At 46.1% G+C, this 20848-nt stretch overlaps 1 protein-coding gene and 1 pseudogene across 3 annotated transcripts in view; one reads left to right on the top strand and one right to left on the bottom strand.

The window, feature by feature from the left end:
* The first annotated feature begins 384 nt into the window (after positions 1 to 384).
* Ccbe1 (collagen and calcium binding EGF domains 1) overlaps positions 385 to 20848 on the top strand; it is a 258110-nt gene continuing 237646 nt past the window's right edge. For all 3 annotated transcript variants that reach the window (XM_060377145.1, XM_060377144.1, XM_060377146.1), the window contains exons 1-2: positions 385 to 1781; positions 2196 to 2276. In XM_060377145.1, the coding sequence (XP_060233128.1) occupies positions 1648 to 1781; positions 2196 to 2276 (215 nt within the window). In that variant the 5' untranslated portion in view covers positions 385 to 1647. The remainder of the gene's footprint in view (positions 1782 to 2195; positions 2277 to 20848) is intronic.
* LOC110555477 (activated RNA polymerase II transcriptional coactivator p15-like) lies at positions 19094 to 19666 on the bottom strand (annotated as a pseudogene).

Here is a 20848-nt window from a genome sequence, read left to right on the forward strand (position 1 = left end):
TCAGTGTTTTCCTTTTTTCATGATCCAGACAACTTTATCTGAAGGAATGTAGAAAGTCAAAGCTATTTGACGTCAGCAGATGTAGGAGCTCAAATGAAAAGGTACAAAATGAGGGCACAGATACAAAAACTCGCTTCACTTTAAACATTTTGAATGACCTGCAGCGCTTTTCACGGTGTCACGCCTAAAGAGTGTCTGGGTGAACACGGAACATCAAAACATTGTGTGACCCAAGGTGAATACCAGCGCACAGTGCTAAAATTTCCAACGGCTTGAGAACACACCAGAAAATGACTGCCGTGACGTAAAAGCTGTGTAGAATCGTCGTTAAATTAAGAGTCCTCTGGGTGTTCTTTACTTTGGGGTCTTGCAGGTGAGAAGATGATGAGGTTAACCACAAAAGGAGCAGAGTCAGGTGTGCTCCTGTTGGTCTCCTCCTGCCGGCAGGTTCTGGTGCAGCCTGGAGCTGGACAGTCTTCGCCACTGGAATCTTGTTCTCTAGGACACGGAGCGTCTTCTACTCGACTGCGCCTGCTTTCAAGAATATCTGAGAACGACGTCTTATCAACATGTTCACTTTCGCTGCTCTGATCAGGCCTCCCCAGTGTCTTAGAAGGTCCCCATGCCGCCCCGCTCTCAGGCACAACTCTGTTGGCAGAATTAAGTGTTCCCAATCTTTGAGAACGACGCTCAGAAGAAAGTAGGGAAGATGACTTTTAACAGGGTTCTCTTCAGTTTTAACAGCGGTTGCTGCCTGCTGCGCCTGAGATCCTGCCTGCCTTCTTCATTCCTTAACTGGCTGAGAAAACCTAGTCAAGACCCCCCACAGGGCAGAAGTTAGATACAGGCAGCTGGGGTCGAAGCCCCCTGAAGCCTCAGCTGAGAACTTGTCGTGAAATTGCGCTGACCAGGAAAATCACACAGCAAGCAAGGGTTGTGGACGGATGAAAACGACCGAATTTCCCCTGAAAGGGGTTGGATGAAGACTGACTACACATGCTTGATTGGACTATTTCACGTGCGGAAGGGCGATGTAGGAGACCCCCTGTAGCCACTCCTCACTCGTATTCTTAGAGAGAACTAGGGTAGAGGAAAAAGCGCGCAAGGAGGTCCTCAGGAGCGAAGAGGCAAACATTGGCTTGACCCTTCGCCGTGGAAGTTAACTGACAACAGGAAGGAAGCTATTAACCCGGCTCTCCTCTCCTCCTCTCGCTCTGGTGACAGCCAGCAACTCCTCCTCCCAAGCTGAGACCTCGGAGCAAAAAAAAAAAAAAAAAAGCAAAGGAGCGCCTGGCTGCCTCGACTCCGCGCTTCTCTCCCAGGGGAGGAAGAGGGAAGAGAGGAGGGCGCAGCCTGAAGTCAAGTTCAGACAGTTTGTGACTCGAGGCTGAGCGTCCAGAAGAGATTCCCGGGACTCCAGCATCCCCCCTTACCCCCCGCTGGCCGCGCAAGGCCGGCGTCCCCTAGACAAGCTTGGGTCACCCCCCTCTCTCCCCAAGTTTGAGCGGCCCGCAGGTGGTGCAAGCGCCCCAGCTCCCCGGCGCCCCCTGCCGGCGAGAGGGAAGGCCGCGGCGGCCGCGGAGCCTCTGGGCACAGCGCAGGGAGAGAGAGCGCTCGAGCGCCGGGAAGAAGCGGAGAGCTTCCCCGATGGTGCCGCCGCCTCCTCTGAGCCGGGGAGGAGCAGCCAAGGGGCAGCTGGGCAAGAGCCTGGGGCCGCTGCTGCTACTCCTGGCGCTGGGACACACGTGGACCTACCGAGAGGAACCCGAGGACCGCGACAGGTAAGGGCCACCTGCCCCAGCCCAGGACGGCGCCGGGGGCGCTCGGGGCGGGCTGACGGGGTGCAGATCGTCCGAGGTGGAGGACCCACGGGTCGCTGCGGGCTGGGTCACCCGCAGGGCGGCTAAGCTGTTCCAGGTGATCTCCATCTCTTGCGGGATCCGCCTTGGCGCTCCCGGCTGTGGGTCGGGACGCTTGGATGCCCTTCTCCGGGCAGACTTCTTGGCTTTTCCTGTCGCTGGGCGGTGGGATCGCCTGGTCCGGGACGCTGTCCTGCCTCCTTCCTGCTGCGGAGTCCTCCCGGGGACAGTAGCAGCCGGTGCGTCCGGACGCAGAGCCCGGCGCGAACTGCGCGACGCTCTCCCGCTGACCTCCAGCGGAGTTTCCTCTCCAGCTCCCCTTTTCCCCCCACTTAGAGAAGTGTGCTCGGAAAACAAGATCACCACGACCAAATATCCGTGTCTGAAGTCTTCGGGCGAGCTCACCACGTGCTTCAGGTAAAGTCGGGGGGGCCCCGCGGATTCTGGAGAGACGGGCATCGCTGGCTGGCAGGGCTTTGGAGGCGCTCTGGTGGACCCCAGTCTGTGCCCGGGTTGGGGTGGTGGGGAGTGTTGTGCTCTTGAGCCAGAGCCAAGCCCCTGAGCAACTGAGTTTGCAACCAGCGTGTGCCGAGATCTGCGACCACGTACGGTTCCGTGAAAAAACTGACATGGGAGAGATTGGAGTGAAAAAGTTTGCAAATTGACGAGAACGGATTGGATTGTGAGTGTAAACTTGTCGGAGAGGAATGGCTTCCTGCTCTTTTTGCGTTTTGTTTTGAAAATACAAGGAAATACTTGGCACTTGGTTTGCTTTTGACCTTATGTTTGCCCACTGTCACGGTCTCTGTGGGCAAAATCGTGGCGGGGAGGATTGTGGGTGGAGGGGATGGTTGCTTTGAGTGAAAACAAACCTCAGGATCGTTGAGACTCAAGAAAAGCGACGGCCTTTAAGAAAGTTGACTGATTGACTTGGGAGGTTGGCGGCCCCTCAGAGTCCTGTTAAAGTGAAACACGTGCGGGGCCGGGGGACGGCGTTTAAAATGCTCGCCAGGTGATTCCTTGTGCGACAGGGGAAGGAGAACAGGTGGATCCTATCGCCAGAGGCGAGGCTCGAGGTTCCTTGCTTTCGGCCTTTTGGAGAGAACCGCTGGCTTGGTGTTTGAACCGTTGGATTCTCGAAATGTTGGTTGCTTGTCTGAGATTTTGAAGACGCTGTGCAAGGCGCTGAGTTAACACATTTATCCCAGACTGAGGACCTACTTGGAAAACAAAGGAAAACAGACCCCAGAAACGAACTCAAAGCCAGTCTGTCTTCACTATGTGAAGACACTATGTGGCCAACCAGCTCATCCCACTGCTTTCTAGGCGGGGAACCTCCCAGGCTCAGGTGTGAGGCTTTTCCAGGGCAGGTCAGTTGGGTTCTATGGACGTACCCTCAGTTGTCTCCTGTTTTTAGGGCCAGCCATTGGCAACCAGGATGCGTTGCCATCAGCCGCTTCACCTGTGTGAGCTCCAGATAGTGGGGAGGATAGCCCAGCAGGGGCGGAGATGTGAGGGACCGGCTCAGTTGGCAGGAGTCGTCCTGAGCAAGCGAGGTCATCCGGCTAGTGGTGGCTCGGTAGCCCTGGCTGCAGTGTCGCTTGCCGGGTTCCAGTCCCGGGTGTCACCCACGTGACCCCAGTATTTCCCAGCACATGTTTTCCTATCCCTTTCGAAGCATAAAGCTGCTCATTTAACACGGAGCGTGGTCCTAAGATGGTTGGCTTGCTTGTTCAGTCCCTAAAGGTCAGACGCCGCATAAATCGGTGACGGTTACCAGAGCGCATGTCAGGCTTTTAGGAACCATCGGTGCCTGCTTATTCTATTTGTTACGCGCTTTCTGCCAGCTTTCCCAGCTTTCTCGAAGTAGTGTGGAATTTCGCTTACCTTAACTCATTCAGAGCCATTAGCAGTGTGTCTTGGCGTGTGTATTACTCCATGAAACAGCCTGTTGGACCTATCAAGTGCTCTATCAAGGAAGAGAGTAAGAGATTTTAATCTGTATGATGGGAAGAGCGGTTTCAGCTTGAGAATCACCATCAGTTCCCAAAATACACTAATGGCACTGTTGTAGTGCATTTTTTTAAGACAGGATCTCATTGTATAGTCCAGTCTAGTCATGATCTTTCTGCCCATCCAAAGTATCAAGGTGTAAACCACTACTGAGCATGGCTGGCATCGCTATAAATTTATTATTTTTTTTATGGAAGTCAAGAGTTCTGTGCACATTCTGTTAGCCTTACTCCATTTTTTTTTTGTGCTGTTTGAGACAGGGTATCTCTCTCTGTAGCTCAGGCTGGCCTCTGGCTTCAAATTCACGCTATCCTCTTCCAACCTCCCAGGTGTGTGGGCCACTGTGGCCAGATAGCTTTATAATTGAAGTCATTTGGAAGTTTCCTCATTTGGTTCTAGAGCTTCAAGAATGACAGACTGCTGTGAGGCCCTGGAGGGTGGCCTGGTTTTGGTCCTGTAGCTCCTTTCTTTTTCAAGAGTAACCAGCTCATGACGTTGCCTGGGCATTAGGTAGACTGCCAGACCGCCCCCCCCCCCCAGGCCTCTTCCACTGGACCTGTCTCTTGAGTGAGGTGAGTGTTGAAGCCTGAGGAACGCCACATGGAAAGCAGGGTCTTCAAACTCCAGACAGGCTGTAAACAAGTGCTTCTCAGTCTAGGGGTCCGAAACCCCTTTGCCAAACCTCCATCTCCAGAAAATATTTACACTGTGATTCATAACAGCAGCAAAATTACAGTTGTTCAGTAATGATGAAAATAATTTTATGGTTGGGGTTCACCATGACAGGAGGAACCAGATTGGAGGGTGGGTACATGGGCAGGTTGAGAACCCGTGCCAACGCAGACGCTTTAGCTCCTCAGGAGCACGGAGGTGTCTGCAGCTGAGCGAGCAGCTAATGCTTCTTAGTCACCCTAAAAGGAGAACCTCCTCCCGGAAAGCACACTCTCCTGGGGGTTCTCTCAGGCTGTAAGCACTGTGGCAACAATCGGGAAATGGCTTAGAACTGGAAAAAAAATACCCCTTTTCCAGATATCTAGCAATAATTTTTAGTACATGAAAGGATTTAGAGCTTGCTGACAGGACTTTCTTTTTTTTTCTTTCTCCAAAAGTCATTGTTGGCATGTAGATTTGAACCTATGTAAAAGGAACAGAGGAGCAAGATAAACCTGATTCATCACTGTGCGAACTTTAGAGGCTTTAGAGAAGATGTGGGTTCAGAATAGTTTTTGTCCTGGACACCCATGTGTTCTCATGACTTCAGCTATGCACCCCTAATCTGGTTTTCAGATATTAAATAGCAACAGTCTGAAGACTCTGCTTTAGACTTGATACCGTTTCTGCGAGTTAGGCTTACACCGTCTCTGATGCTTACAGCCACCTGTAGCTTTTCTATTATCTCAGTTCTGCAGAGTGGGAATGAAATAACTGGAGTGTTACGCCCAAGCTCTCACAGCTAACACACACTAGCACCTTGATTTGAATCCAGGTTTGTCTGACTTCTAAGCCCTGGGCTCCTTCGTTATCTAAGAGGGGCCTACAGGTAGGAATGTAAGACTGAACTCAGATGGGTGGACATTTTGGCCAGTTCAGGGGAACACTAACACCCACAGTGACCTTCGTGGAGCCATTGCCCTTGATCTGTTTCCGACAGTTGGATTTAAAGGATCATATTACATATAAAATGGGTCCATGCATGGATAGCTTTCTTTCCTCGTATCCCCTTATCTCAATCTTGGATCCATATCACTAGAGTTTTTGCTGCCAGCATGTGTACGGCCAAGCACCCAAAGTTTAAACACTTTTTGCATGAGTGCCCGTGACAGCTTAATGAGTCTAAAGCTAACATTTGCCCAGCATTATAATCAGCACAGGACAATCTCTCACCAGTAGTTAAGATATCAGAGCCAGGGCATGATTTATCTGAAGTAGGGATTCGTGACAGCCAAGGTAAGCACGTAAAACAGGCACAGAAAGCCAGTATGGTACTGCCCTCCTGGAGCTATCATTATCATCGCCCGTCCTTTCCTCTGCCATGAGTTGATTTTCCTTTTTCAAACCATGTAGTTTGAAAAGGTTTGTTTATCTATCTTCTTGTTGTGTTTAATATCAGCAAAATGATGTGTTAATACATATACATAAATATGTATATATGTGTGTGTGTGTATATATATATATATATATATATATATATAATCAAGCCAGCTTTTATTGGGTGGGGCTATGCCTAAGCAACATTAACTGTTTTGATTCCTTGGTCAAAGACTTACATATCTGTTAAGAACCTAGAGCCCTTCTAGAGGATATTAACACATATAAGAATAAAATACAGATAGTCTAACGGCTTGATTTTGGACAAAAGCCTTTGTAACGGGAGCCAGAACATGGTGGTTATGATGGAATCCTAAGCTGTGTCGTTCACACAGTACTAATGATGGGGAAGAGAAAGTAATAGCTAGGAATGGCTTCTCAGGCAAGAGAAGACTTGATGTTTCTCAAGGTGGCTCTCTATCCTAGGCTGTGTCAGTGAACACAGTTGAGAAAACCATATGTGATTTTGGTCTTAGTTCCTGAAGCTCCAAACAGAGGAGAGGCCTACCCCCCCCCCCCCCGCCAGCTGCCCTGTCTTTGCCCTCTCTCTGGGGGAGTGCTCTAACTTAAGGTGGCTCAGGTTCCCATGGGAAAAAAAATGACATGGGATCCAGAAACTTCCACTTTCCTTCCAGATAGTACAACCACGTCTCCAAACCCTGTGGGAACGTGGAGGTCCATGTAGTATTTCTGCAGATGTGTTTATGTAGAACTTACAGAGCAAGAGGGCTACTTAATTAGGGTAGCACTAAGGGATTGACAGCACTGTGTTTTTGGCTGAGGATCATCTGAGACAAGGCTGCAGACAGCATTGTCCTGGCAAGCTGCCGATTTCCCATTGGGGGCCTTGGTAATGTCAGAACACACACACATACACACACACACACACACACACACACACACACACGGTCTCAAACGCATTGCTCCTCTTTGAATCTCAGCTCTAGTCTTTCATTTTGTGACCTGAACCACTTCTTAAGATCCAGGCTTTCATTTTCCCCTTTGGAATGTACAGATCACACTAAGGACATTTAGGGTTGCTGAGAGCGTTGTAAATGAGTTGGCATGCGTGATGTGCTTTGAGAAGATCAAGGTGCAAGGGAAATGCCGAGCCAATGTCACTTCCTGTCACCCCTGCACCTCGAGTGTGGCTTGCGGAAGTTGTGCTGTGGATATGTACTGACCTCTGTGAATTTTATAATTGAGATGTAAATATATATATATATATACACAATATTTTTATTAATCTTTGATTTCTTCATGTTCTGTGACCAAAATGTGTGGTGTCATCAACTGGGACCTATTATCAACTTCTAAAAGAGAAGCAAGAGCAGTGATAACAGCCTACATTGTTGTGGGGAGTCCTCAGGGTACCTCTGATTGACAGCTCTAGGGGAAGTATCCCGTGGTTGGCAGTGGGGTTTTATTTGGTAACCTTTGGCTTCTGGGAGGACCCAGTGGAGATTTTGAAAGTAAACCTAGACCAGACATGTCAGCGGTGTTTCTCTTCTGGTCACCATGCCTTGTTTCTGGATGCTTCTCTGAGTGTAGGGAAGCCCGGAAATCTAGTGATGCGGAAAAATGACACTGGGCATTTTTTTTTGTATTTTTTTTTTTTTTTTTGCATGTTGCAACCCCCTCTATTTGTGATTGCAGAGTGGTGGACAGCACAGCCAGGTTGAACTGGATGCAGACATCATGTTGGAGAACTAGAGAAGTTTGCTTTTGGCCCAGGGTCGTGGATGGTGGTCTCTGTAGAAATAAGACTTGAGATCTTTAGTCCATTGGGGTTTTCTTTTTTATTATTTTTTTTGCTCCCTCCTCTGCCTCCATCCTATGGCCCACATAGCTGAGGAGGAGGGGAGGTCTGCCAATGGCCGTGGTTCACATAGGACACGTGGGTCCCCTTTCAGGAAGCCTGCTTTCACAGCCATCATGAGCCACCATCAAGAAGGAAATGGTACAAAACTGGTAAAGAGTAGAACAGGGCCCGAATCACATCCAGGGAAAATGGTCTTCCTTTCCTTGTGAAGCTGTCTATGACACTAGACTGTCAACCCTCTAAGGCCATGGATTATCTGTTCTCACATCCACAGCCATGACCTCACAAGCTAGCTCCATACGTGGAAAAGAGTGGTTCGTTCATAAACGCTTGTTCAGTGCCCAAGTGAATGACTGTCAGTGTGAAAAGGAAAAGACCAAATTCGATTTAAATGTGTTAAGCATTTAGGGATTTCTCATGTATGTGTCCTGTGTCTTTCAAAAGCTGAGCAAGGGGCTGGCAGGCGGCTCAGTAGGTAGACAATGCTAATGACCTGAGTTCAACTATTGGGACCCATATGGTATGAAAGAACCAGTTCCTGCAAGCTGTTTGCTGATAACCACACATGTAACAGGAGCATGCCCTACACACGCACACACACAAATGTTTAAACTAATGAAAGCCGAGACATGAAAAGGTATTTAATTCTTTAAAGGAGGTCTCACTGTATTATTTAGCTCAGGCTGGCCTTGAGCTCAAGGTCTTTCCATCTCAGCCTCCCAAGTTCCAGATTTATTGATGTGTTGCACCAAACCTAAAAGGAAGGCTGCTGTAGGGAGGAGACCAATCGCTTCTTTGAAGCGATACAACCGTCTTCACTGCTTCCCAGCCACAGCCGCTTCTCTGTCCTTGTTCCTGTGTTAGATATGCTGGATTCTGCTTACTACAGTTTGGTCTCCAACTTGCTATCCTAATTTGTACCCCAAAGTGACTGATGGGCTACTACCTCCCATGTGATGCAGACACTGGTTTGAAGGGAAGGGAGGCAGCTTTGAGAGGGATCCATTTCTTTCCCAAAGGAACAGGCAACAGGAGGGCCAGCTGAGGGTGGTTGCCAAGGTGAGATTTTGTATCGCTTTTCACACCTTCTCAGCTCACAGTTGAACTAGCCTGCCTCATGGCTATGCTTTCATCACCGTGTCCTAGGAGATCCAATCTTCTCACTACTGATTGTTGCTGAAATGGCTGCTCCCTGGCTTCCTGTAGCTCACATCCCTTCATCTTTTCTAAATGAAGTTAGGGCGGCGCGCCCTCTTTATTCTAGCTACTATGTTTTCTCAGGAGAAAGGTTTTCATTTCACTGTTTCCAAATCCATGTTCAGTTCTCCCAGATCTCCTGCTTCCTGCTCAGCTGGACCAGGATGCCCCTGTGAATGAGGGAGGCTGCTGCATTGTCAGGGCTGGGCAGTGAGGCCGCAGAACAAAGCTCGCATTCTGTTCCACTTTCTCGCTTTTATTTTGGGGATGAGAAAGCAAAGAGCTGTAACATCTGCAACTCCTCTTCTGCCAAGTTACCCCCTTTCTTTTTCTGTGAATCTATTTGCTAATTTTAAAGTCTTAGCACTTCGTACTTTTCATTTAGGCAGCACATGCCTGTTGGGGCTAACAATCCCGATTCTGTGCATGTAAAATACAACTGAAGGGAACAGGCAAACTTCTGTTCTGATGGGATTTACGTATCTTCATTTATCTTCTGGGAAAGGATGATTTAATATATTTTCGATGCACATCTGAGTAATGCCATATTTTCAGGACTACGACCTTGAAGTTTCTTATAGCCTGTATATATCTTTTTAGAAAAACAACAAATAAAACAACTCTTGCAGCTCAGCACAGACATGAAACTCCATGAATGGTGATGATTACATTTTTTTTTCTTGTCCTGACAGAAGTAAGCATGCACCACAAGTTTTTTTGATTCTAACAATTTCAATAATGGAAAAGCATTATGAGAAAGCTAATTTTGGGCCATGTGACTGACAGGTGGATGGCAGCAACTGAATGGTCCAGCTAGGGGTAAATTAGTATATTGTTACCTTGTCCATTATGGTGAAACCCAAGCTAGACTCAAGTATGTCTAACCTGAAGCCTGCAGGCCACATTCAAACAAGGACAGCTATGAATTTGGCTCAACCCAGAATCATGCTTAAGACAAGAGATTTTTGTTTTTGTTCTCTCTTCCTCTTTTTTTTTTTTTTTTTCCTGAGAGTTTCTGTGGCAAGCCTTCCCATATCAGGTAGCCATCACTCACATAGTTGTTCAAATACATGTCAAAATCGAGCAGCAGGGCCAGGACTGTCTTTGGGTTGCCTGGGTAGCTTGTTTGCCTTCCTTCATTATTGGCTTGCATGTCAATCACAGGCTCTGATTGAAAGCACCCTTCCATACGTGTGATAGTTTAGTTTTGAGTTTGTTAGTTTTGAGTTTCTCACATTCAAGATAAAATGCTAATTATGCTTTTTAAAATGTACCTATAAACACAGTCATTTTCGATGATGGCTAGACCTAGTCATAATTTTATTTGAAAATCTTTTTTTAACTTTTTATATTTTTATTAATTACACTTTATTCACTTTGTATCCCCCCATAAGCCCCTCCCTCCCCCTTCTTCTCACTTGCTCCTCCTAAGTCCACTGATAGGGGAGGTCCTCCTCTCCTTCTTTCTGATCTTAGTCTATCAGATCTCACCAGGAGTGGCTGCATTGTCATCTTCTGTGGCCTGGTAAGGCTGCTCCCCCCTCAGGGGGAGGTGATCAAAGAGCAGACCAATCAGTCTATGTCAGAGACAGTCCCTCTTCCCATTACTATGTAACCCTCTTGGACACTAAACTGCCATGGGCTACATCTGTGCAGGGGTTATATGTTATCTCCATGCATGGTACTTGGTTGGAGCATGAGTCTCTGGGAAGACCCCTGTGTTCAAATTTCTGGTTCTGTTGCTCTCCTTGTGGAGTTCCTGTCCTCTCCAGATCTATTTCTCACTTCTTACATAAGATTCCATGCACTCTGCCCAACAGTTGGCCATAAGTCTCAGCATCTGTTTTGATTATTTGAAAATCTTAATTTGTGTGTGTGTCTATATCTGTCTGTCTGTGTCTTTGTGCATGCATATGGACGATAGAGGACAACTTGTAGAACTCCATCTTTCTTCTTCCGCCTAGGTCTTGGGGATCAAACTCAGGTCATCAGTCTTGGCTATAAGCCCCTTTATTCACCAATTCATCCTTAGTGTTATTTCTGTCTCTCCTCTCTTTTCTTCCCTCAAGCAAAGTACCCCCATATTCCTCATTTCCCCTTTTATACTACCTGTGTCTTGCTAATTCCCTCTCTAGTGCTCTTTAGACAGCAGTCTTGCTGTGTAGGTCATATGTAGCCTGAACTGACCCCAAACTTCTGAAAACTGCAAGATTAAAAAAAGAAGAGAATGGCTCAGGGGCTGGAGAGATGGCTCAGTGGTTGAGAGTGCTTGCTGCTCTTTCAGAGGGCCCAGGCTGAAATCCTATTCCCCGATGTCTATCCGCTCATAGCTATCTGGAGCTCTAGTAAGATCTCATACCCTCTATGCACACAGATACACACATACACATAAACAACATTTATTTTGAAAATAAATGATCATCTCTCCCCCTCCCCACCACCTCTCCAACTCCCCCACCTTAACCCTGCTACCCACTTACAGCGCCAGCCCTTATGTGTGTAGATGTAGAGTCATCCAGCAGGCTGTAGACCATCTACGTGCGGCCACATCGGAGAAGAGAAATGACATTATATGCATGTATGAAAAGTGATATATTATACATGTATGAAATTTTATCTGTGGTATCTGTAAACCAAATTTTATGATTTGTTAGAGAGTTTAGGAGAAGAAAGGATGCTGGGAGCAGAATGTCAGTCTCGTTGGCAGAAACTAAGCTGGGCAAGGTGTCCAAACCAGATGTTGGAACCCTGCCAGCAAAACTAAACAAAATCCATCACTCACAGGTGCCCTTTAATAGAATGGTCTGTCATCATATACTCTTTGATTTCTATGGGTGATACTGTCCACTGTGGTGACTTCTGGTTATCTATAAAATCAATTTCCTTTCAGCAATATAACTGAAGAAAAAAAGATTACCTAAAATGGTATAGCCCATGGGATTTGTGGCTCTTGCTTCTATGGACCCTCTCCAGGATGGTACCAAATGTTGGAGAGTATGATCTGCCCTAACCAGTTACAGCAAGATATCCCCCATAGAGATGAAGACACTGGAGTCCTGGCCCTGACTCACTGAATCAGAATTCACATTTGGACAAAGCCCCTTGGTGTCCCCAACCAGGCTTTAAGGTTTAAGCCTCATTACATCACTGTAGCCCCATCTCCCACTTGGCTGTCAACTTCTACTTGCAAGGCAGGGTGGCTATGACTGCACTTTGGAAAGATTTGAGCTGAGTGAGGACCCCGGCATTCAGGCTGTGGTTCAGAGGTGCTATTTTATTGTACAAACTCTGGAGGTGGGTAGCAGGCCCAACTTCAGTCCATTCGACCACCATGGAGCTTCAAGCATAATGTAACAGCAAACCTACTTCAGCGGACTCTGGGGAAAGAGTCTGTTTCTCATGTGCGTGGGTGTGAGGTCTAGGCCACTCTCGTGATTTTAGCAATGACTGCAAGGTTGGGAGCCCTCAATGGAAACTTAGGCTAGAGCGTGTGTTAGTCCCACCTTGCTGGAGTCTCTTATCCCTCATCACTGGGTCTGCTGTTAGCCCTCGCATCTGCTTTCTACCATTTGCTGGAAGGGTTGAGGGTAGTCGGGGCTATGCGTTGGGTTGAGATGGATCAACTGGACAACATTCTTTATAAGATCTTCGAGTTTAAGCTGATCAGATTCAAATCCCATGCTTCAAATTCCATCCCTTTCCACTTCATGTTGAGGCTCTTGGCTCGGGGTCTGCAGCTACTTGGTGACCTTTGGTGCATAGGAAAAAGTTTTGCTTTGTTGCTGAGCTTCATGAGCCTTTTCAAGATCTAAACACAGCTCAGAGTAATACAAATGAAAGCTATAGTGTCAAGCTGTGTTATTCTTTCCTCGCGAAAATCAAACAAAAACACTGTCTTCCACATGGTATGTGCTACTGAAGTTCTCTTTCCATTAATCTGTAGCCATACTGCTCTGAAGTCTCGCCTTCTGGCGGAGGAGCCCAAGGCCCTCAGCCCCAGCAAACACAGGGCTGGCTGTAGGCTTTAGTTAGCTTCCTGCAACACAAAGCAATGCATTCTGCACTTTGGGTATTTCGAATGCAAGCTCTATTTCTAATTGGTCTCGAAGACTGTGCGCAGGCGCACAGCTACACGGCAAGTGGTGCATACACAGCAGCTGCATGTACAGTTGCATCTTCTTTTTTTTCAGTGTTATAACAGTGTTTTTTTTTTTCCTTTGGACAAAATCATAGAGATAAAAATTATTTAAGCCAAGAAGTCGAAGAAATGTAGTTGTACCTTGTTACAGAGGTGTCTGATATTCTTCATAAGGGATTTCTTTGAATTTATGGCTAGAGAAATAAGGATTGGTTCCCAAGTGAACTTTGTTTTAAATAATGTCTATCTTCTTTATATTACAATTTTTTAATATATGTTGGCATTTTGCCTAAATGTGTGTCTGTGTGAGGTGTCAGTTTCACTGGAACTGGGATTACAGACAGCTGTGAGTTGCCATGTGGGTGCTGGGAATTGAGCCCAGGTCCTCTGGAAGAACATTCAGTGCTCTCAACTGCTGATCCCTCTCTCCAGCCTCAACCTCTGTATTTTAATACAATATCAGAGTTTGGTATACACAGTATAATCACTGAAACAGGTGCATAAAGCAAAACTAGGAAGCAACTCGAGTGGATGTCTGTATAAGTCAGGATTCTCTAGAGGAATGGAATTGATAGATTGACTCTGTCATCTATGGATATGTGTATGTACGTATGCATATATCTACGTATCTATATGTGCATGTTTGTGTGTGTCTGTCTATGTATGTATATGTATCTATCTAATTATCTATCTATAGGAGGTTTATTAGAGTGTCTTACAGGCTGTGGACAAGATAGTCCAACAATGGCTGTCTACCAGCAAAAAGTCTAAGAATCCAGTAGTTGTTCACAGGGACTGGGTGTGTCAGCTGGTCTTCAGTATACTCTGGAATCTTGAAAAAGGCAGCTTTAATACCAGTGAGGGAATGAACTTGTTAGCCAGAGTGAGGGCAAGCAGGGAAAGAACAAGAGCTTCCCTCTTCCACATCCTTTATATTGACAGCCACCAGAAGGTGTGACCAGATTTAAGCTGGATCTTCCCATCATGCAAGGTCCTCCCACTTCAGATAATCCAATCAAGCATCGGAAGAGGATCGAGGCAATCCTTATGAGACTAGATAAGCTATGGACAGATGGTGGGGAGGAGAACTCCCCTTTTCAGTGGAGTAGGGCAAGGGGATATGGGGAATAGGGAGGGAGGGAGGGAGAGACTGGGAGGAGTTGAGTGAGGGGGCTACAATTGGGATATACAATGAATAAACTATTAAAAAATAATAATTAAGGGGGAAAAGGAATACTCCCTCACAGATGTACCTAGCCACTTGGCTTTTAGTTCATTCTAGGTGTAGTCCAGGTGGCCGTCAAGGATAGCCATCCCAATGTCAGACAGTTGTGGATATCCTGGTTAAGCTCCTAGCTCCCCGAGTCTTTTCCCAGGGATCCTAAACTTTGGGGAAGCCATTTGCAAGTCTTGAAACACCTGTGGATTGTAATTGGAGGAGCCTACAATTGAGGGCCATGGAAAAGGGCACCTGGCCTGGGTGGAGGGGCTCTGGTGGTCCCCCTGCCGTTCTGTTATCCTGGGGCAGGCACCAGGAGCTAAAACTTGTGTGCCTCTATTAGTGTGCTTCTAGCTTGAGCTCTCCAGTATCTCCCATTCCCTTCTAAACCCCCCCCCACTCCCCATGAGACACATTCTCACTGCGTTTCCTAGGATGGTGTTAAACAGTAGAGCCCAAACAATGTTTGCACCTCAGTCTCCTGACTGGCCGGAACTACAAACATGGCCCAACACGCTGAGCTATTGCCTATCTAAAACACAAAAAGCAATTTCTTTTTGTCCAGCCTTTATAGGGCGACTAACTCCATCATTAAGAAAATAAGCAACAACGAATGCTGGAGCAGACAAAAGGGAACCTGTATGCAGTATGGTGGCAACCAGTGTGGAGGTTCCTCAGAAATCGGAATATGACCCAGCTACCCCATTCTTGGGTATTGCCTCAGAGTCAGCAAATCACAGAGATGCTTGCACATCTGTGTTTCCTGGTGCTCTGCCTGCCCACTTGTGATGGCTGGTACAATGTTCCCTCCTCTCTTCCCTAATCTCGACAAGCCGCCTTCTGCTCTCGGGTCTCATGATTTTTCTTCCCCATCTCTTAAGATCTCTTCTCCCCTGTGCTTTCTTTCATGCTTTCCTTTCCTAAAACTGTTTCTTCTTTTAATCACGACGTTGATATCTGCTCGTGGCAAATTTTGCATGCCATGGCACACAGCTCAGTGGCTGACATTCCCCTGCAGTCTCAATCCACCGGGTTAGCAGCCGTCAAGGGGCTGGGTTTACTGTTCCTGGCCTTGTCTGTGTGGATGTGGGCAGGTGTACTTAGTCACTACTTATGAGTAGTTTTCTTTCTTTTTTTTTTTTTTAATTTAACAATAATGAGAGGTTATTGTGTGGGGTGGGCTCCACGTTTTTGGAGCACGGCATCCTTTGGTAACAGGGTAGGCATGCATGATAATTCATCTGTTCAGCGGAGAGCTCACGGTAAGGAAATGAGCAAATATCGAGGGCACTATCCTCGATGCCTTAATTTTTAAAAACTATTATATTTAAAAAGATTTTTATTCCTTGAGAACTCCACACATGTTTAGGTTTTAAACTTAAGTGCCAATTTCATGTACACTTAGAACACCACAGCTATAGGTTCGGCATTACCATGGGCTAAAAATAGAAAAAAAAATGTTGTACCTGTACTGAAAATGTAGTTTCGTTCCTTGAACCGAATGGTGTAACAACCACTTACTTAGCATTTTCACTGAACTAGGTAATAAGTCACCTAGACCACTTACAATACAGTTAATGTACACAAGAAGATGTACTGCCTTATCCTCATAGGCAAATACGATGTCACTTCTTGGAAAGAACTTGAGCAGCAATGGATTTTGACTTTGGGGCAGGGATGCTGACTTCATTAAGATGAGCCGTGAGATGACCTAGCCTACCCAGCTAGCGACTTGCTGAGCACTTGGGAGGCACGCTCCTAAGTGTCTTACCCTTTCACTCCTGTGAAGGTTGTGGCTTTCTGGGTTCTCTGATGCCTTTGGGCTCTGGGCTCTATCTCTGAACCTCGGGAGGGTGGCGGAGCTTTAGATTTGTTTCTAGGGCTGACAGTCTGACTGATCACTCACTCTTTTTCAGAGGGCGGGGTGAACAGAAGTAGGCTTTGTGTACAGCACCCAGGGATTAGCTGGACTTCAGGGCGAGCCTCTTGGCTGTGAAGACACTGAAGGAGGCTCTGACACAGTTATCTCCAGTCAGCTTTAAAGTAAGATGCCATCTGCGACTCTCTCAGATGCTTTTGAAATTTTCTTACCCCAAAAGGCTGTGAAATGAGGGAAAAAAAAAAAAAAAAAACCAACAGCAAACAAAACCAAAAACCAAACCAAACTGCTACCACCACCAAACCCAACAAAGAAGCACTTTAACTTCCCAGGCATCTGGATTTGCCAGCAGGCTCCATGCCTGCTGAAGGCTAGTGGTTTGTGAACACAGGCTCAGCTTTTCTGTGCGTGTGGATGTTCTCAACTTCCCCATCTGCCTGCCTTTCTAAACTTAGGCTGTTCCATCCTCCCATGGAAGAGAGGAGCAAAGCATGCTCAGTGGTGAGCTGCTGTCTCACAGCAGCAGCTCCTTAAAGGAGAGAAATCACTCCGATTGCTCTGGCAAAGCTCTTGCTAGTGAAGTGGGAAGCTGCACGGGCTGAGCGGCCTCATAAAACACCCTTCCCATCCTTTATACAAATGTCCTGGGCTTTGTTGTATTTACCTATTTTTTTCCCCTTAATTGCAAACTGACATTTCAACATGTGTAAAACCTTTCAAATTTATTTACCTTATAGGGCAGAGTAACTGCCTGTAGACGCTACAGACCTCTGGAGAAGCCCAGGGAGCACAGCGGAGCCTCGGGACTCCCTGCTTCTGTTACTGCCCAGTCTTTGGAGCCCTCAAGAGAAATGGTGAAACAAGACAGTTAGCTATACCATTTTGCTACACCGGATTTAAACAAACAACAAACAGAAAACTCCTTTTCTCCCAGCCAGACTGTCAACATAGAACAGGGCTACCCTTGACTTGCCCAGAGAGCTGTCGGGTTTTCTTTTTTGAAAAGAACTTTCACCAAGCACTCTGCTCTCTGTCAAGTTTCTCATTTAGTCTCCTTTCCTGGAAGCGTTTTCACTGCTTGGGGTTGGATGATGGATGACAGTGAATACCCAGAAGCCTTTGCTTTCTGTGTGTTCTTAATATGCATCATGGTCATAATAAGAGCTACTATGACAGTAAAGAAAAGGTGGCCGTATTTTCTCCCAAAAGGCAGATTTTTATTTGTTGTATTTTAATGGATGTATTAGTATGTCAGTGTTTGTGTGTGTACAAATGTAAACATATGAATGCCCAAGGTTAGCATTGGGGTTCTTCTTGCCCACAAATGTATATTTTAAAAAAAATATATTTATTTATTTTTTAAATTGTATGTTTGCATATGGGTCTGTACACATAACTTCAGGTGTCCATAGAGCCCAGGAGAGGGAGTCTGATCTCCTGGAGCTGGAATTATAGGCAGCTGTGGGCTAACTGACCTGGGTGCTGGGACTCCGACTTGGGTCCTCTAGAGAGCACTATGTACTCGGTAAATGCTGAGCCACTTTGCCAGCCCGAATGTAGCTGCTTCTCACAGAATTTCAAAAGCATCCATGTAGCAGTGCACAGCGCAACCTTAATGTCTACCAAGAATTTGCTGCTTGTTGCGTATTTTGCCAAGGCATCCTGGAGCCAGTCATAGGGGTGCTGCCTCACCACAGCAATTTCAGTGTCTATTTAGAAGGAAGCAGAATGTTCATGCATTACTAAAATGTCATTATCACTCTCCAGCCAATATGAACTCCATTTCTCAATATTTCTCCACAGATAAAATGGGTTTGGTGAGATAGTTTTCTGAAGACCTGCACAAATAGGATGTCTGTCCTCACTAATGACTCTGTATTTTAACAGATTATACTTAATTCTGAGCCAAATTTTCTAGAATGGAAATGCTATCCCACATACCGGCGTGCCACACCAGAGCACTGATAGCTGAGAGGCTCTCTGTATACCCAGATACTCCAGGACAAGCAGCTACTGTTTATGTTGGTTTCAAGAGAATTTAGGTGTAAGAGTACTTTACCTCAAAGCAGTCCCATACATTTGACCTCAAAGCCAAAAACATCACCTGATAGGGTATGTTCTGCTACAAAGTATAGCTTTTAAGCATAAGGACTTCAAATATGTTTAAGTAACAATGAAAGACTCTTCATGATCACCCCCTAAGATTTTAAAGAGAAGCTAACATTAACGTCTATATAATTTTATGACTATAGTTATATAGTTGCCATCACAACTAACATTATAAATCTTTTTATTTATACATATTTGAAGTATAAATGAATATTTTTTTCAACTGCCAATAGCCTCTCACCTAGAGGTAGGCTTTGTGAACCCTTCTCTTGTCACTGCTATAATTTTTGACTAGCTTGATCTTGTGCAGGCACCATAATAGCAAAACAATAATAGTTTTTCCTTCTAGGGCCTGTGATCTCTCCAACCATGGGCTTTTGAGCACATTTATACCAACTGTTTGTGATCACCCTTTCTCTCTCTCTCTCTCTCCCATTTTATTTTCCAACATAGGGCCTCTCTGTGTAGCCTTGGCTGTTCTGAAACTCCCTCTGTAGAGCAGGCTGCTCTTGAACTCAGAGATCCACCAGCCTCTGCCTCCCAACTACTGGGATTAAAGGCATGTGCCACCACTACTTGGCTTTAACTGTTCTCTGTGTTTGCTGATGTTCTTATACCGTACTCTCATGTGGCAGATTGTGTAGTCCTGACGTGTACAACAGATGTCCTATACCCACCACACAGGAAATCCTCGCATTGTCCTTTAACAAACCCATACCTACACATTACTGTTTGTTTGTAATCTGATTTTACTAGGTAGGGAGCACAAAGCAATCCTCTTTAATAAAGTTGACAATTAGCTTCACTTAGAGCATTTTAATAATGCACGTTTTAAAAAAAAAGTATTCCCCTTACAAATTGTTCTACAATCCAAATATACAACAGCTTGGAAAACAACATTTAGAAAACAAAAGCCAGTGTAAAAAGACAGATTAAAACAACTGCAACAGTACAGGTTAGATATGGCTCAGACTTCACAGCTTTCGTATCGCATCATCTGTGTCAGATCTGTTCCTTCAGCTGGCTCCACTGCTCCATGCCCAAAGCAATACTTTTTTCTCCCTGGTTTCATTTCACTGTCTGAGTCCAGCCAGTATTCTCTAAGATCAATTGGAACTTTTCCTTTACAGTCCCAAACGCTGACATCTCTCATCTTTCCAGTCTGAAGCATGTTGTCATCTCTGCTGCTGCTCCTCTGCCTGGAAGATGCCAGAGCTCTAGAAGTCTCACCAGGCTTTTACTTCTTCCCAGGTTTCTCTGGAACAACTTGCTTTTTCCTCTTTAACTTTTTCTCAACTTTGCTGTCAGAATCACTACCTGAAGAGCTTGAAGATTTAGGCATTGCTTCGCTCCTGCTGTCCAACAGCCGCTAGCTCGCTGGCTGGCTCCGGACTGCCATACTGTTCTTGGAAGACCCTGCTTATATAACCCGGCTTCTGCTGTCTCCCCACTGTGTTTGGATGCCGTCCTTCCTCAGTGCTTCTAACAGACTCTTTCCTGTCTAGAGCTGCTGCCCGTTCTCTTCCCGTCTGTGTGGCGACCGCCCTCTGAAGTAAAGACATAGTGCCACACACCTTATTCATTGATTTAAATCTATGCTTGGCTTTATTCCAGACATGCGCCACATCAAACATAAAACAGCATAAGTCAAAGAGGAGTGAAAATAAGGAAAGATAAATAAGGCAAGCGATGCTGGAAGAGCAGGATCAAGGCTAAGAACACACGCTGTGAAGAGCCATAGGCTCGCTACGGGTGGGCCATTTGGTGCTGAGTTTTCAAGTACTCAGTGAGGAAGGATCAGTTACACACAGCCATATGGTAAAAACAGAGTGATACCCCTGAGAAGGACAACTGCTCTTTGAGAACAAAGAGAAACTTCTTACCTGACTGTGGCTGTAAAAAGAATGCCATGTAATGGAAGGGTTACCCCATCACAGACACGGCGAATCTCACAGGAGCCATCCTTCCAGTGACCTCCTAGAATATGACTGCACCCTGCCGGGAACACTTGGTTAATTCTGATGTCTGGGCTGGGAGCGGGGGCTCTAAGGTGCTGTCCAGCACATGGTTATTGCTGCTGCTGTCTGTGCTACTGACTTTACGGACTTGGACATGGGAGAACAGACATGCTTCTTTGCTTTTGGTGTAACACTCTTTCACTGTCCTAAAGAAATGCTGCCGACTCTTCCCTTCATGTTATTTCCCCTTGCTGCTTTCAAGTGCTTCAGAAGCCCTGCTTTTCCTTTCATTTTTTTTTTCAGTCTCTGCTATTAATTCCTTCTATCCTACCCCCAGGTCTGATATATTCTTCTTCTACAAGCAACTACTAGGTCGATGGTTCTCAACCTGTGGCTCACGACCCCTCTGGCAAACCTCTATCTCCAAAAAATATTTACAATTGAGAATAGTAGCAATACACGTAGTTATCTAGTTGGGGGTCATTAGGAACTGTATTAAAGGATTTCTGCATTAAGAAGGTTGAGAACCACGGTGCTTGGTAAAGGGGGTTAGTTAGACTCCCAGG

Source organism: Meriones unguiculatus, chromosome 2 (genome assembly GCF_030254825.1).
Source record: "Meriones unguiculatus strain TT.TT164.6M chromosome 2, Bangor_MerUng_6.1, whole genome shotgun sequence".
NCBI classification, from domain to species: domain Eukaryota; kingdom Metazoa; phylum Chordata; class Mammalia; order Rodentia; family Muridae; genus Meriones; species Meriones unguiculatus.